This window comes from Electrona antarctica (genome assembly GCF_951216825.1).
Source record: "Electrona antarctica genome assembly, chromosome: 15".
Lineage (NCBI taxonomy): Eukaryota > Metazoa > Chordata > Actinopteri > Myctophiformes > Myctophidae > Electrona > Electrona antarctica.
The window spans coordinates 29,065,087-29,082,778 of NC_136796.1; the positions used below are offsets into that span (position 1 = coordinate 29,065,087).

At 40.6% G+C, this 17,692-nt stretch overlaps 1 protein-coding gene and 1 long non-coding RNA gene across 3 annotated transcripts in view; one reads left to right on the forward strand and one right to left on the reverse strand.

Moving 5' to 3' along the window:
- rims3 (regulating synaptic membrane exocytosis 3) overlaps positions 1 to 5,192 on the forward strand; it is a 75,773-nt gene extending 70,581 nt beyond the window's left edge. Inside the window, exons 5-8 of one of the 2 annotated variants that reach the window (XM_079523122.1) lie at positions 1,121 to 1,222; positions 1,837 to 1,976; positions 2,516 to 2,765; positions 4,663 to 5,192. In XM_079523122.1, coding sequence (XP_079379248.1) covers positions 1,121 to 1,222; positions 1,837 to 1,976; positions 2,516 to 2,728 — 455 coding nt within the window. In that variant the 3' untranslated portion in view covers positions 2,729 to 2,765; positions 4,663 to 5,192. Of the gene's footprint in view, positions 1 to 1,120; positions 1,223 to 1,836; positions 1,977 to 2,515; positions 3,065 to 4,662 lie in introns of those variants that run through there. The other variant, XM_079523121.1, reaches the window with a different exon arrangement.
- Positions 5,193 to 12,187: 6,995 nt separating this feature from the next.
- Positions 12,188 to 14,777, reverse strand: LOC306938536. Its single transcript, XR_013791741.1, has 2 exons — positions 12,768 to 14,777; positions 12,188 to 12,729 (listed from the first exon to the last, which is right to left on the reverse strand). It is a non-coding gene; the product is annotated as an uncharacterized lncRNA (long non-coding RNA).
- Positions 14,778 to 17,692: the final 2,915 nt, after the last annotated feature.

The following is a 17,692-nucleotide window of genomic DNA, read 5'->3' on the forward strand; positions in this document are numbered from 1 at the left end:
GTTGCTGAAATAATGAAGCTAGATCCCTTTTAAACACTACAGGTGATAATTGAATTACTTTAATAAACCAATTAAAATATCGTCGCTGCCTGTCATGCATGCATAAAACCTTGTTTCTCAATATTTCAACTTTCTTTTTTCATAAATGAATGCCCTATAGTTTGTCGTACAAGAGTGTCGCACCCAAGTAGCGATTTACAAGCTCAGTGAGCTTCTAGATTGGCTATTTTCGCTATTGCACGTATTATTTTTAGAGTGGTCAAGTGTGTGGGTTTTTATTCATATTTAACCATTGAAACGGATAACAAAAGCTTGTGACTAAACAATAACTATACATTTGATCCATTGGAACACAGGTTTATTTTTGTCCCATATCCTGAAAAGTAACACCAGGTTGGACAGACAAGGTTTCCGCCCGACCGCAGCGATATGTTATACGAAATTGTTATCGGCGTCTCGCGCTAAAACAAGCTGCATAGAGTTGAAAAGGTCTGCATCATTATATCTACAGTACGTTCACGGATTCTGAGTTGTATTAGTGGGCACAGAATTGGACATTTCAAATGGTGATGGCGACCAGTGTTCCCACTGTTAATGACGCCTAGGCAAGGCAGGGGCTTGAAATGGCGCATCATCTGCTCTGCAGGACTGTAGTTATTCCATCATCTGCTCTGCAGTACTGTAGTTATTCCTGGTTGAGATATAAATCTTTCATTCAAAGGCCAGAGTTTGAGAGAAACAGCAGAGCGGGCTGTGTTTCCAACCTATCCAATAGTGAGAACAGACTTGAAGCGCTCTGCCTCCCTCTGCTGTCCAATGTTGGCACTGGCAGCCTTAGTGAAAGCAGGCACTCTTATGGGTCCATGTATTTTAACATAGGCTAATAATGTATGTAATGTATATATATAGATGCTAATACTACACGCAGTTACCTGAGCTGGATAAATTGTAAGTGTAGTGTTTGTGTGTGAATACAGATGTGCCAGTATGTTACAGTATAATAGTGTTTGTGTGTGAATACAGATGTGCCAGTATGTTACAGTATAGTAGTGTTTGTGTGTGAATACAGATGTGCCAGTATGTTACAGTATAGGATGCTATGTGCATGTTCTCTCAACAGGGGATGTCAATATAAGCATGTTAGACCGAGGAGGGCAGCTGGAGGTGGAGGTCAACCAAGCAAGATCGTTGACACCTAAAGCGGGCTCCAAGAACCTACCAGGTATGGTGTTTTCTTTTCTTTCTTTTTTCTTTCTGAGGAAGACTAAGGGCCGATTCATACTCCTATTTTACCGCTGTTTCGGCGCTGTAGTGCCGAAATGATTTCGGCTCGTCAGACATTTTCAGTAGCACCGAAGAGCCGACTTTAGGACGGTACCCGCCCCCCCGAACCTCAAATGACGTCACATTGTAGGCTCTACAGAGCCGAACCGACTTTTATTCGGCTCTAAAATAGGAGTATGAATCAGCCCTAAGGCCGAAATGCGAGTGTTCTCAATACAATGATTGGTGGTATTTGATTTAAGTACAGTGGAGTTGTTTTGCAATGTTGAATCAGTGGATTCCATTACACTTTCTTTGATGAAAAGAAAGCATACTCCCTATGGAGAATTCAGACCACCTGATTGAGTGCAGTTGTGAGTTTAACACACCTGCGTCTACTGTCTGGGAGGCCCCACAGTCGGTTGTTAGATGGATTTCAGTAAGAAAACATCAGCAAATTTAAGATAAGGTTCCTTGAAAAGTACTGACAGGTACACAGTCTACGTTTCCTTCAAGGCTCTGAATTTGGGAAGTGTCACCACCACTGTGTCATATCCCATTGGCTGTTTGCAGCAACCTACGTGAAGGTGTATCTCCTGGAGAATGGAGTATGTTTGTCCAAGAAGAAGACCAAAGCGGTGAAGAGGAACCTGGACCCCACCTACCAGCAGGCACTGTTGTTTGATGAGAGTCCTCAGGGCAAAGTTCTACAGGTATGATTGAATCCTCCTCTCCTCTCCTCTCCTCTCCTCTCCTCTCCTCTCCTCTCCCTCTCCGCTCTCCTCCTCCCCGCTGCACTACCTCGCTCGTATTTGTACTTTACTTGACTATGTCAAATTTCCTGTACTTTTACTTCTACATTTCAGAGATAAATATTGTACTTTTACTCCACTACATTTATTTGAAAACTTTAGTTACTAGTTACTTTGTAGATTTTAATTATAACTACAAAACATGCATTATACCCACTTCAGCACTATATTTCGGCCATTTGAAAATAGCCGATCTACGGCTATTTTGTAAAGATTTGTATACATTTTGAACATGTGAAATGGGACATTCTGCATAATGAGTACTTTATACTGTTGGTACTTTAAGTACATTTTGATGCCCAATACTTTTGCACTTTTACTCGAATACATTTTGAATTCCAGACTTCTTACTTGTAACGGAATAGTTACAACATTGCAGTAGTGGTACTTTTCAAGTACTTTTTTTACCCCCACCACTGCCCCGGCCGGCCCTCCTCCAGGTGATCGTGTGGGGCGACTACGGACGCATGGACCACAAGTGCTTCATGGGAATGGCCCAGATCCTGCTGGAGGACCTGGACCTGTCGGGCCCGGTCAGCGGCTGGTACAAGCTCTTCCCTACCTCCTCCCTGGCGGACCCCAGCATCGGCCCGCTCACCAGACGCCTCTCGCAGTCCTCCCTGGAGAGCGCCACCAGCCCCTCGTGCACCTAGACACAACAACGCCAACAACAAGACACTCCCCACCACGGTAGCAGCCAGACAGACACACCAGGCAGACCAGCCCCGATCTCACCCAAACACAGTGAAAATAGCCACGCATTGACAATTCCGTACATACACGCCTAGAAACCCCTCAAAATCCTTACATATTACACTACTACTGTTTTGACCGCGACGGAGGCGTGGCTTTCACTAGTGTTGTATGTGCGGAATTGCCAATCTATTACTATTTCACCGTATTTGGGTGAGTTCGGGTTTGACATTATTTACGATTCTGTGCTATTGGGTTACAACTCGGACGGGGCTGAGTTGGCAAAGTCAAAGTCGTACAATTTGTCACACACGTTACCGCAGTGAAATTTGTTCTCCGCATTTGACCCATCCAAGGAGCGGTGAGCTGCAGCCGTGCCGCGCTCGGGAATCATTTGATTAGTTGATTTGACCCCCCGATCCAACCCATTGATGCTGAGTGCCAAGCAGGGAGGCATTGGGTCCCATTTTTACAGTCTTTGGTATGACCCGGCCGGGGATCGAACCCCTTGACCTCCCAGTTTCAGGGTGAACACTCTTAACCACAAGGCCACTGTCTGGCTCCACCGAACTTCGCAATGTTCGGTGGAGACAGTGCCCCCCTGCCTCCGCCACGGGCTACGGGGAAGATTTCAGTGTAATATGTATGGATTTTGGGGTTTTCTAGGCGTGTATGTACGGAATTGCCAATCCGTTTCTATTTCACCGTGTTTGGGTGAGACCCGGGTTGGACACACGTACTGTATATACACAAGCCGCTGTATTTGAATTGCAAGACAGGCAGGCGTAGACACGCACACATACACAGAAGCTATATAAGGCACAAAGTAACCTGAATTCAAACACACATTCAACATAACCCGTCACTGCTGTCATTATCATGTATTGTACATTTATTTCTTTACACAATGCAGACATGTTACCTTTTATTTAGCGGTCGCCACCATTAACTTAAACACTGATCAAACGCAACTTTCTGTACGTATCATTTACTAGAACATGTAGCATTTTCAACTCTAGCATTCCAGCTACAGTTCACGGGGTAATGCTCCCACAAACCTTCATACCAGGACCATGACCATGCCAGTTTCTAAACTCTCTATGCCAAACTAAGAAAGGAAAAAAAACGTAATTTTTTAAAACCAAAGCAATTATTATTGTTATTAATATTGTTATTATTATTATTATTATTATTATTATTAGTTGTAGTAGTTGAGCTAGTATACAATATAACATGTATATGTAGCAAAGTCGATGACTTACAGTAGATGTAATGCAAAAAATAGATTTTTCTGCACACCTGGGCTGAGAATGGTAGGCCACACTCACACGCACGCATGCATGCACGTGTGCACGCACGCACGTGCGCGTGTGCTCTCACACACACACACACACACACACACACACACACACACACACACACACACCTGGGCACGAGGCTTGGATGTTTATATAAGGATGCTATTATTTGAGGTAGCAGCACTGCTAATATTTAATTTCCACAAGGCTGAGTTTCTATACAGATATATTAATCGATAGTTGATAAAATAGTTATTTGTGTTCATGTATGTATCGGCTACATTCCGCATGTTTGCTTGCGACACTTGTTTTTTTGTTTTATCTTTGGTTCTTGCTTGGTTTCAACCATGCTATAGGAGTACGGCTCTCTCTAATTTAGTTTTGTGAACAGTCCTGGGAAAACGACAGTGCACTAAGTTATCTAGAGAAGGAGGGACTTTTGGGACAGGAGCGCCATTACCATCATTATCGTCTGTAGAAGAAGAGAGTGATTAAACTATACTTTAGCGGGCTCCAGGTGTAGGGAAAGCTGCATACTGTCGCTGGAGCAGCTGACAGTAGCCTACAGATTCCTGAACCTTCCTTCCTCCTTACAGAATCGGAAACGGCCCACAGCATGGGACACTTCGGCACAAAGGCTTTTTTGGGTAGGAAACGCCTTGGGCTTTAGTCTGGGGTTCTTGTGTTTTGCACCCATGAGGGAACACAGTCTTGTACTCCTAACTGTATGCCAGCACCACCCGGACTCTTTCTAACTCACCCGTTTCTCCCTCACATGTTTCATGTAGGGAGCTGACGAGCATGTCTCTTCTGTTTTCCTTTCTGTGTCTGACTCTGCACTGGTGGCAAACATAACCTTTAAACTCCACACTTTGTCTTTTGGGCACCTTTGTGTAACTAACTTGGACAAAATGCTGTATATGTGTAAACGTGTACTTCATTCCAGATGGAGCTCCATTTTCTTTGTTGAAATGTGACTTGTTGGTTTACATGGCAGTTTTTTATGTCAGTATTATTTAGTACCTGCCATGTGGTTTCACTTCTTTCAGGTGTAAGAGGCGTTGTAGAACTCTACAATATGCTGGTTCTAATTCATTTTAAGCACTGTTATGTAGTTCATGACTTGACCTTTCTTTGTCTTTTGTTGTTGTTTAGTTTTTTGTCAAAAATGGCACTTTACTGTAAAATATGTCTTAGATGTTTGACAATTTGTTTATTTATTTCTTAATTTGGTCAATCTGCACTGTAAAACTTTTAATTACTTTGTTGAATGCCAGCATGGAAGTGTATCAAGTGGGTTTTTTAGGTCTATTTTCAAGGTCCAATGGGGCAACTCTTCTATTACTTTCCTGAACAGTAAACATTTCATGCCGTTTTCGGTGAGAAATCCCCAGAAGTCATTGCACCTCTAAGCCATGAAGAACACTAGTTTCACATTGGTGTTGGCATCAAAATAATAATAGTGATAAAGTAAAAGAACATAAAACATGTTTAAGATTTTAGAAAAAAAAGTCAACAACAACAGAAAAAATATGAACAATTTCATATCGGAATCACGATTTCTTGAATGTTTTGTTTTGTTCAATTATGCCTTCGCCTTGCCAATTATTAATGCTATTTTAAATAATGGACTGGGGTTTAAGGTCATTGAATGGGGCCTATTTGAACAAAGTTATAAACATTTGAAGTAAAAAGAAAAGGATCTATAGACTGTTGTGTTGATAGATGAGCACTGATCTACATTACATTGAATGGTCTGAGAGCAGCAGGAACAGTGAGATATGTTTACCCAGTTCTTTACGAGGATTTCCACCTTACTGTCGAGTGTCTCTTTTTGAAACTAATGAAACTGACAGTGGTCTGACTGACCGAGGACGCTACAAAAAATACAAACAAAAAACGTGACGACAGCCAGTGGTGGAAAACATACTCAATTGTAAAATTACAATATACAATATAAAGTATATAAATATAAAGTACAAAAATCTAGTTATGTATAAATACCTCAAAATTGTACTTAAGTAAATGTACTTGGTTACTTTCCACCACTGAGTCGACAGCCACCCATGTTAAACCTTTGACACACGTATTTGTCGTTTAGGGACAGCTGGCAGTCTCGAAGCTATTGCTTTTGTGCGTTGTACCACATTCCCCATCTAGTTTAAACTAAGCCCAAACACCACCAATGGGTCGCCATGAATGCAACTCCTTTGCAACTCCTTTGCACGGTGTAGACGCATGTAGACCCAAGTAGTTGCAAGCAACCATTGAATTGAACCAATTGGATCACTTGGGTCGACTTGTGTCGACATGCACCGACGTGCAACAGGACATATCACACTGCTGGGACGAACGCTAAAACCGTTTTGTTGCATCTCGACACATTGATGTGGTTTGGCCCTCACATCACCTTATGTTTCGATGACTGCTGTGATGAGAGGGGTTCTTTATAGTTTACACTGTATGTTTATATCTTTCGGAAAGGGACAATCCCATTCCCAAGACATTTTTCTTGTCCTCTCTCAGCTCCTTAGACCAGCAGACTTCACGTTGTTTCAGCACTCTTCAAAGTTTTGGAAAAAAGGGATCACTTTTTGTCGTTATTTAACCTTTTGGCAGAAGAGGAGCCACTTTATCGTTGCTTGGTTCCTCTCCCAAGCAAGGGTCCCTTTTGATCCCACAGGGCCCACCTCTGTGTTTCCTCTACGTTTCTAAATGATTCCTTGCTGGATGTATAACTTTATATTATTGTGTTATGAAATCATTTGACCTGCTTCTTTTCATTTGTATCTCTTTTTGTGGACAGCTAGCATGATGTAAAAACACAGGCTTATTTTCTTGGCAAGAAAATAAGAAGCAAAAGCTTTTCGTTTGAAAGGATATAGAAAGACGGTAAAACTATATACTCAAGTAAAACCTTAGTGAGATTTATATAATTGTATTACTTAGATCAAAAAACATCCCTGTTAACCGCTGAATGTTTGTCGTTGGTAAACTTATAGAATTACTGGATATTTTTCCCATGTGATTTCCCTGTGCTGGAATTTGTGAGATGAGATTGTATAATGTCCCCCTTGCTGTATATGAAGTAGCTACACAAACATTGTTAATCAAGTTTTTTGATGACAGAACCGAGGGCTGAAGGGAGATTGTGCAGAGACAAATAATCTACACTTAATGTGTGGGGATAGGGGGAGCGTTTGCCAAAATTGCCCAAAACCTTCATGGATTCCTGTAACCAAATGGAAAAGATGGTGATGCTGAATGATTGCCTTTCTTATAGTGTGGGTGTTTCTATGTATTTTAATGAAATGTATTTATCGAACAATATGATGCACACTCAGTCAGGTCAGATAGACATCTGGATTATAATAACATCTAATTCATGTTTTGGTGGGAAATAATTTCACTGAAACTTTGGGAGAGAGATATAATATGTAGATATAGATATTCCAAAACCACTTGTACACTCAAGTTGTGGGCTACATTAAAGAGCTCAATTTGTGACTTTTCAGATGGGTTCAGGGATTTACATGAACATGCATTCCTATATCCATAGCCTAGACAGAGCTTTCATGATATTTACATTTTAAAAATGATGTACATGTACTAGTGAGACATTATTGTTGCATTGTCGGCTCATTGCATACCATTTTTTTCTCGTGGCTTTGGGATAGATTCTAACTTGGTTAAATAAAGTCAGGTTGAAAAGAGTTTGCTGGCACTGCCTGAAAAACTGGCTTCCATCAGGCAGTGCCAGCAAAGGTGTAGCATGGCATGGACAAACCAAGGAGTATGTCGTCCATATAACCACAGAAACCATCCCTATCCTGGGCATATCAGCAAACATTCAGCAAAAATAGCTGATCAACAAGCTCACAGAGCATCGAGCTTGTAGACATTTGGTGCAGATAGAAAAAAGGAGGGGACCAATTAAGTACAGACCCCTGGGGTCAACAAAGCAGAGTAGGTTAAGTGGCTAAGAGACAACTAGAAGTTGGTGGATTTGGAATGGATACATATAACCCTATACACACCCTGATAAAACATAATCGGATGGATGGGTGGATAGATAGACGGATGCATGCATATATCTATTGTATGAGCATGCTACTAGCTGCTTCGCGGATGCAGATTTTATGGTGTGCTTGGGTTTCAGGTTTCAGAGCGGTAGGTAGGCAGGGTAGGCAGGGGATATTGATTTGTGGTGGCAAGTGAGACAGAAATAGGACATAAGCTGACAATCAGAGCGAACATTGTGGTTCCTGTTCTTCTGCACACAGAAACCTTTGTCCTGAAGGCCATGGGTCCTTCTGTTTGTCCAGATGCAGCTTTAAAGCACCTTGGACGGTTTAGCCACACTTTGAATGTAGAGCTCTATAGGGTGTATTCTGCAGTCGTGGGGCATGATGGAAACGCTTGTATAAGATGTTCTTGTTGGTTTTCTCTTTTGGAATGTAAAACCCTCCCCCATAAGCTTGCTTCCGCGTAGAAATCTACTTTGAACTCAAAGCTCATTTTTTTATCGTGCAAAATCTTAAAAATCTGTTTTATAATGTCTTTCAGATCAACCTATAATATATCGTCTCTCGAGTGCTACGTTTGAAAATGTCTTTTATTTTTGTAAGGTGATGCGGTGAACAGATATTTAGCATATGAGACATGCGGGACGGAGAGGCGGTGGAAAATCTGCCTTTTTGGTTGTTGCTAAAATGAGGGCTTGTTCCGTGTATACAATGGCCTTATTTTGTTTAGGAGACGTTGCTTCACTGTTGTAGCACACAACTGAAAGTTTTGACAAAATGTATTTTGCTTGAAATAATTGTACCGAAGTTCTAAATGTGTATATGTATAGTTTTTTCTGAATGTATTTCTTAATCTTCATTACACCAGATCTGAGTGTCATTTGTTTGGTACTGTCTCTTTGACAAAAGACTTTCCAGGGGCCTTTGCCCTATTGCATATTCAGGCCCACCCTCCTTTTCGTGTAAATGTCTTTATCCTTTGTGTGCTCATTTAAAAAGAACAGCTCGGTGACTGAGGAAAAAAAAGAGGCAAAAAAAAGCATGAACTTTATCTGGCGAGGTGCATCTGATTTATTTAAATCGCCATGATGGGTTTCAGAAAGATGATTACAATTTAATGTATCAGGATGATGGAATTGTAACGTATTTCTTTGTACTTTAAAAAGGCAAAACATGTTTTTGCCGCACGTTTATCCTGATGATTTTCCTGTATCTAAACCTTTCACAGTGATATGATAATGATGCTGATTATAACGATTTTGACACGTTGACAATGATGATGTAAAACAGTTAGCGGCATTTTCAGTCATAATAGGAATCCTTTTGAAATGTAACAATGCTGTATTTTGAACGTAGCATGGATGTAGCCTTTCACTCTTCAAAGTAGAGTTTGTTCTTCTGGCAATAACTTGTCTCCTCCAACGAGAGAGAGAGAGAGCTAGCAAATCATTGGCCATATATGCTGTATCGTTGATTGGGCCTTAATTGATCCTGTCGCTTCCATTTGAAAGTTGCAGGTGTGGCTGAATGAGACTATACAGACAGAGCCTTTGGTATTTGGCAAAACCATGCCGCAAAACTAACAGTAATTTGAACTCTTTTCTTTCTTGCATAATGGACAACAATCTAAACCTTGATATCATATCAAATGTCAAGCCACCTGCAGACAGTACAGTATACATAAAGCCATGCAGTGAACCAAACTTGAGCAACCAGAACTGTACACCCTACAAAGATACTGTATAGTGGCATTGGAGTTAAACCCACTGAACAAAGCATGCACTGCATTGTGAAGAACTCTTATAATAACCCCCCCTCCCCCCAAAGGGAAAAAGAAACTTTATATACAACACCCCCTCTCTCTCTCTAATTTTCTTTTTCTGAAGATGCATGCAGTTCATGCATCTGCTCATTATGTAGCAGCTGTCAACCAGAACCAAAAAACCACTGTCTTTTGGTTAAGGTCACTGAAGCAAATTGGCATTCCACATGCTGTTACCATCCTGTGTCTATAGGTGTTGTTCGTCACAGTAGCCATCCTAACCTCTCTCATCTGTCTTGGCAAAAAAATAAAACTATACACTGTCGCACAACAGAACATTTTCAAGGTAAGAATGCAAATCCATGATCCTTAGCTTGAAAATGTCTGCGAGCAACACCACCTTGATGCGACAACGTATACATTAGGCTTAGGGTCGTAGTAGCGCATATCATGGAAGACAACCTTCATCTTTACTAAGCCCATCTGCAAGGCACAAACAACTACTGTACGTTGTTTACGTGGCATATACAGTATACCACATACCTCAATACATGCAGAGTAGATTGCTGTCTGGTTACTTTAAGTATACAGTATGTGGTTTCTTGTCATCATCAACCGATTGAATCATCTGGGGATGCCTATAATGGGCTCATTGTTGAACACCAGTGATTCTCAACTTTTTGCATTAGGCCATGCATGGACCTCCATTTACTTGATGGGGCCCCAATCTATACGCTATACAATCAGGGTTAATTTAACTCTGGGAGCATGCAAACAGAGCATCCATTTGGTTCAATCTGCATGCTCTCTGAGTTACAGAACCATAAGGGTCCATTTGGTTTCTAACTATCAATATTTTTATTTTAGATCTGCTATTTTCACTATAGTTTGGGTCCCGGAGCGAATGTCTAATTTCTGTTTTGGGTCACATGGTTAAAACGTTTGGGAAGCACTGATCTAGAGTGCACCTGCATTGATAACCGCTGAATTAACACGATGACCACAACAGCAACAGTCAAAACAACACCCTTTGAAGCTGGTTGAGTTGGTTGGTGGATGAAGGGTTGTCTTTATAATGTGGCCAAATTTGACTGACGGACTGCCATTGATTTTTTTTTAATTTTCGTTCGCAGGGAATCATAGCTTCAAATTGACATATTGGTTGTTCAGTTTGACCCACCAGTTTTGGAGATATGGCTTATAGAGTAATGTATTGCAGAAAACAGCGAGTTGAGAAAACAGGCTTGAAAGGTTCACTTCTGTGGACTCTAACATTACACCTAGCTACATGTTTAAGCATTTATTTCATATTTACATGTCGATTTCAGCTCTAATATTTATTTCAAACATGCTCTAGTATGTGAAGAGTCTGCCTGTGCTATTAACTCATTTTGAATAAAATATAAATAAATTCAGTTTTTCTCCTCTGGTGAAAAGCTGGAGGTTGCACAATGGCAGGCTCTCAGTCAAACCTGGTCACTTTTCTAACTGGCCTTGCCTTCCCCCTCCTCTGAGGAGCATTCAGAGAGCACATCTGCGAGCAAAGCACTGTAGAACGTCTGTCCTGCTGGAAGGATGCGGTTGGTATGTTATGTGTGGCGAGAGAGGAAGAAAGGGGAGCTGTAATTTTATACCTGTGCTTTGTAAATGTTTTCTATGTGCAGTATTTGATAATGTAAAACTGGGTATTTTTGTGGTTTGTACGCTGCAGAATTGATTACTTAAGGTGCACGTAGTTTTGTAAAAAAAAAAAATGAAAAAATGAAAGAAAAAGAAAAAAAGAATAATAATAAAAAAAACGAACAAAAATAGAACCAAACTGAAAAAAGAAGACAATTTCAGATTCAGAAGCCTGTATTTGCATGCCCTTTGACATCTGGACGCAAAGTCAATAAAGTTTATTTGAATCACTATCCTTTCTGATGTGGACTTCTTGAGTGGCTTGATAGGACACTGTTTCCAAAACAGTGGGTCGGGACTCATCTGTGGGTCGCAGACACATTTTTATGCCTGGGTCCATTATATATTTTTTGTTTCCCACACTTTGTTCTTAATGTTTATTTCAAAACCGTAAAAAAAAGAAAAAAAACATGAATTCAAAACAAATTCAATTATTTATTTTCCAGAAATTCCATGAATTATAAAACAAATGTCTTTTGAGCTTGTAGATCGGCTATTTTCACTATTTTGGGTCCCGAGCAAATTAACAGCTAATTTGTGTTTTGGGTCTTGAGCTAAAAGGTTTGGGAACCACTGTGATATCACAGCATGTGTCCTATCACAGTATGTGATAGGACACATGCTTATCAATGCAAATCAATGTGCAGACGTTCATGAAAACAACAATTTATTTATATTCCCACATAGACAAGTCTTGTATGTTACATATATTTCATATATTGTGTGGACATGACAACAGAATTGCCAAAGCATAAAGTATGAAATACCCAGAACTAATATACATATTTCATCATGATTAATGAACATAATATACAGGAATATCAACCTGACACAGAATTGATACATGATGTCTTGATTGACTTAACTACATAAATTATCTTCTTTTTAGTTGCTTTAGTTTCACAGAAAGTATAGCCAAATAAAGAAATTATTCGAGGCATACCTAAAGTTAAAAATAAACAAATGAAAAAGCGGAAAGGAAATGATCCAAGACAGAGTGATTTACATGGCTGACATGGAATGTGATTGCTTTTCCATTGATTGCACTCATTGCTTGGGGGTCCAACATTTGCGGAGTAGTCCAGTACTAACTGACCGATATCCTAATGCAAACCAACGCACTCCTTCATGCCATGGTATGATGGTACTATAACTGACCGTATGCACACCACGGTCATCTTGCCATCAAGGTGGTACTGGTAACTAGATGCAATTTCCCATTGACAGCCCGTACATCCAAACAGAAAAGTCCAATCTGATTGTATTAAAGTTAAATGAGTTCAAACTCACCAACATTGCAGCTGTATGAAAGGCTTGAATTATCCTCTTTCTATCTGCAAAGTGTTAAATAAAAATCCACCGTATACATGTTATCTGCTACTTCCTGTCAAGAAATTCTTTGCAGGTGATTTTTTTTCCTAAAGTGTTGGGAGTTTGGAAGCGCTCGTTTTCAATAAAGCCGTGTCCTGCTGCCACCTGCATTAAGTGCAAAATAAAAACAGGTAGTACGCAGGGCCGTTGAGTCATATCCAACGAGCACTTCCAAACTCCAACACTTAAAAAAAAACACTCTTGACAGGAAGTAGCTCATAACATGTCTACGGTGGATTTTTATGAAATGAACGCTTTGCAGATAGAATGAGGATAATTCAAGCTTTCCGTACAGCTGCAATGTTGGTGAGTTTGACGTTGTTACAATTAAATATGAATTTTCTGTTTGGATGAATGGGCTGTCAATGGGAAATTGCATCTAATTACCACCTTGCTGGCAAGATGGTGTGCATAAACTCAATTGCCATTGACTATCCGCGAGTGGAGAAGGTGACTGCTGCGGATAACATGTGGCTACACTGACACCCAGCTAAAATCCTCTTGAACCCCATGCAGTGTCCCTGTTCTGGGGAAAACATTTGAAGATAATAGCCATTCTGCAAGCTCACAACGCCATAGGGTTAGGGATCTGGAACCGGATCCAACATTGAGGAACCGTAATCGGTTCCATCACATTTGGAACCGTTCCGCAACCGGTTTCATAATCACACTGTCAGAGCTGGTATGTGAACTTCACGCTTCACACTTTTTAATTTCAAGGACCACCATTTGGAAGTTGGAACCCCCTATAGGAATCGTTAAAGGGTACCGTTAAGGAATTGGACCGTTAAGGGTGAACTGGAATCGTTCAAATCCTAAAGGATCCCAACCCTAAACACGATGCGCCGTGAGCCTGTATAGATTGCTATTTTCCGCGAAGGTATTTTGTGTAGAGCGAGACTTCAGTCAATTAAGACTTTAGGGTGTAAAGCTAAGTCAGAACCCCCTACAAGTGTCTGACATGTGGTGGCTGGTAGTTGCACTGAATAGCTAACCTTGACTTTACAGTAGGTACTGCTGGCATCAGGCAATCTCTGCATTTTACTTAGTTTCCCCTGGTTTGTTTTTTATATCATCTGTACAGATGAGTTTCAAAGGGGACAGCTTAATTCAGGACAGGAGTAGTTTTCGGGTAAATGGAAAGGCTGAAACTATATACACTAGCGCCATGCATTTATAACTCTGATAAACAGTTTTAAAGATTTAAGGAGAAATGGTAGACATGGATTGGCAAGGCCTTGTTGTGTGCAACGTAGGAGAGGTGTAGGAGGAGCTTATAGAAGGAATGATAGATTTGTTTGTTTGCTGATAGGATCTCTTTTGACTATTAGTCAAGAAGTTAAGATGGTTCAACCAAAAGGCATTAAAATTATGTCACCAGATTCACAGATAGCTTGCTACATGACACTGACTGCGCTCCAACATACTGCCCCACAAGGCCACAAACCACGTCTGTGACGTTAACAATCCACACACACAAATGACACACAGGCGGTTATGAAACAGCCATGGAACGTTCAAAAGAAACAACAATACATTGACTGTCTGGCGCACGGTGAAATGATATTCAAAATACACCCGCTTGTGATACTGAGACAAAGTGGACACAGCAGTTGTTATTCACAGATAGTCTGGGTTGAAATGCCAGACGGTGGTCGACACATTGTTGGACACACATTCATTGAGAGTGTTGAACCTCGTATATTGGGCTTTTTGATCAGCACGTGAAAGATCAGGGTTCTATTTTCTGGTGGGGATGTGGGGTGGGGGGTATCCATGTCTCTGCTTTTGGGAAAAACTTATTATTAACTTATTATTTGTATTTTGTAATACAGAGAAAAATGTCTCCTCTAAGGATGGGAAGATAATCTTTATTACCGTCCCAACCCGATAGATGGGACAGAAAAAATAGAGAAAACAAAAGAGGTATTTTTAAGTTTTAAGCATATTTTTGATTATCGTGATAATATCGCTAATCGCAATTATTTTTGCCACAATAATCGTGACATGTAATTGTCATATCGTCCCATCCCTATAGTCCCCCCCCCCCTTCTGTTTATGTTTTTTACAGATAGAACCCTGTAAAAGATCAGTTGATGTAATTCAGTAAAGAGAGACATTCAGTGATACACATTCCAGAAACACATTCATATATCTTCGTAGATACAGTACATACAATCATAGATAGATACACATTCTCGTCATGCAATCCAGTGGAGGCACTGGTCAAGTGGCAAATGTTTCCAATGAACAATGACTGACATTTACCTTGAATGAGGCCTGGGTAATACTGTATAACAAACTCTCCAATATGATAGAAAAACCTAAATAATATTTATTCTGACAAATTCTGTGTTAGAGGTATTGAAAATATTACATTTTCTTGCAGCAGTATAATGGAAAACAATTCACTGAAATCATCTCATCCAACATTCCCTTGCCTCCTATATTTAACCATACCGTTAATCAGAAATCAGTAAAAACATAATATATAACATAGTGCTAGCCTATATTGCTGAATTGTGCAGTTAAGGAAGTTTATAGTAAAGTTGACATTATCGCAACATATTAATGTTTGGTCCATAAATAACACTTACTGTAAGTCATTCTTTCTCCCTTTCTCTACTTTTAATTGTGAGGATATCAACTCTAATTAATAACGTGTCGCAAAAATAACAGATTTTCAATAGAAACGTTAAAATCGGTTATTTCCTAGCACGACGCGGCCGTTCGACAAAGTATGAATTTGACTTTGAGCCTGATTTATACTCCGCCGCACGAACACTGTGTCGCCCACAGGAGAATACCTGATCTACAAGAGATGCAACGTATTTTGGTCGCAGAACTCGTACTGTTGTACGACGAGTATCAATTAAGCATCATCCCCCTTGACGTGGTTACAGCACAGGGAACTCTTATGCTCAAACATCCCAGTGTTGGAGAGCAGCTGTGACGTTAATGTACAGTTGGGTGCCACCGATATTGTCCCTTATCATTTGACCCATTTAGGCCTGACCTCAAAATTAAGAAAAAATCCTTCTAAATCCTCCAGTTTTCTGAAATAAATATTTTCACGATTTTTCAAAAATAGCAGACCTACAAGCTCGTAGCGCGCCACTCGGTGGCGCGCTATGAGCTTGTAGATCTGCTATTTTTCAATAGCTAAATTATAACAATGTTTAAAACACCAAAAGGGGTTCCCGCCCAAAATGGGTTAACTGTCCTTTTGCGCAGATCACGCAAACCTCAGCAAAAAGAAAAGGACAATATCGATGGCCTCCAACTGTACTAATCAAGCCCCGCCTCCCTGTCTATTTCACTCATTTCAAACATCCATAGCCTCACGAAACTTCACGAGTCAGTAATCCTTGTATTTGTTTTTGTGACTAAAGCGTTTAGTATCCATACAGTTACATACAGTATGAGCAGATATGTAGCACATCTGACTGCTGTACAGGCAAGATAAAGCCGGAGTTGCTCTTTGGTTTCTCAGAACTCTGTGCCTAGTATAGGCTAGACCACTGGGTTCTCAACCCGTGGGCCACGAGGGTATTGCAAATGGGCCCACAGGTAATTTGCAAAACGCTAAGATTTGAATGATAATATAACATTCATATTAAAAAGTGATACCAATAAGGGAGAACTTAACTCAGTTGATCGATCGTTCAAATAAAAGTTGTTCTGAAAATGCACACGGCCTACCCATGTGACCACTGACGGTTGAGGTTGAGGACTACTAACTCAGCTAGATATTGACATGTTTGTACTAGAAGAAGCCCTGCAGAATGTGAGGAGAGAAGGACATCATTAGGCAACTACTTGAACCCGAGCATCCATATTCTGGGGCAAGCTTTAGCCAAAGATATAGTATCTACAAGCTAACACAACCAGCTCGTATAGGTTTTTTGCAGACAGAGATTTGGTGTAGATGGGGAAAAAGCAGTCCCTGCACACCAGACTAGAGCCAACTCGGGTCCAGTTTACTAAGTCTAGACTAGGGTTTAGGTGGGATCATTATAGGTAGCTTTTTGTAAAATAGATGCGTTTTCTCCTGAAATGGGTTTACGACGTGATCATGTGTAAAGGAAATAGTTCAAATGGTAATATCATTAGACAGGCAGGCAAGCTTCAGCGTTTACAAAAGTAGAAACCAGATACAATCAGGCACAGACACGCACACGCACACACACGCGCGCACTCACACAAACGCATGTACAGTACTGTAACTATGCATAGATTTGCGCACACACACAGTCAAACACACATCCAGTATGCACAAACAAGTATGTGCACACACGCACACGCACACGCACAGACATGCAAACAGATCGCAGATGCGAGTTAATTATGTGGTCATAACTAATAGCCTCTGTTCTTTGAACTTTGTGATCTGCAGTGCACCCCGGTCGTTCTCTGGGCTGGAGCACAGTATTCTCAAGGCAAGCACTGTAGATCTGTGTTTCCCAAACGTTTTAGCCCGTGACCCGAAAAGATAAATTAGACATTCCCCCGACATTCCTCGGGGAAAATAGCAGATCTACAAGCTCACAGCGCGGCGCAAAGCGACGCGTTGTGAGCTTGTAGATCTGCTATATATCGGCTATTTTCCCTACTTCTTAAAGGACCACTTCACCACTTTTAAACATCTCTTCATATAATTGGTCCTCACTAATGTTCATGATAAAACACCACCATTTTTTCCTACTCAGTCTGTGTCTCATAGGAGGGCTTTGGGCAGTTCGGACACCCGTCCACCAGTGACATCATCATTAGGCAGATTTTTTTTAA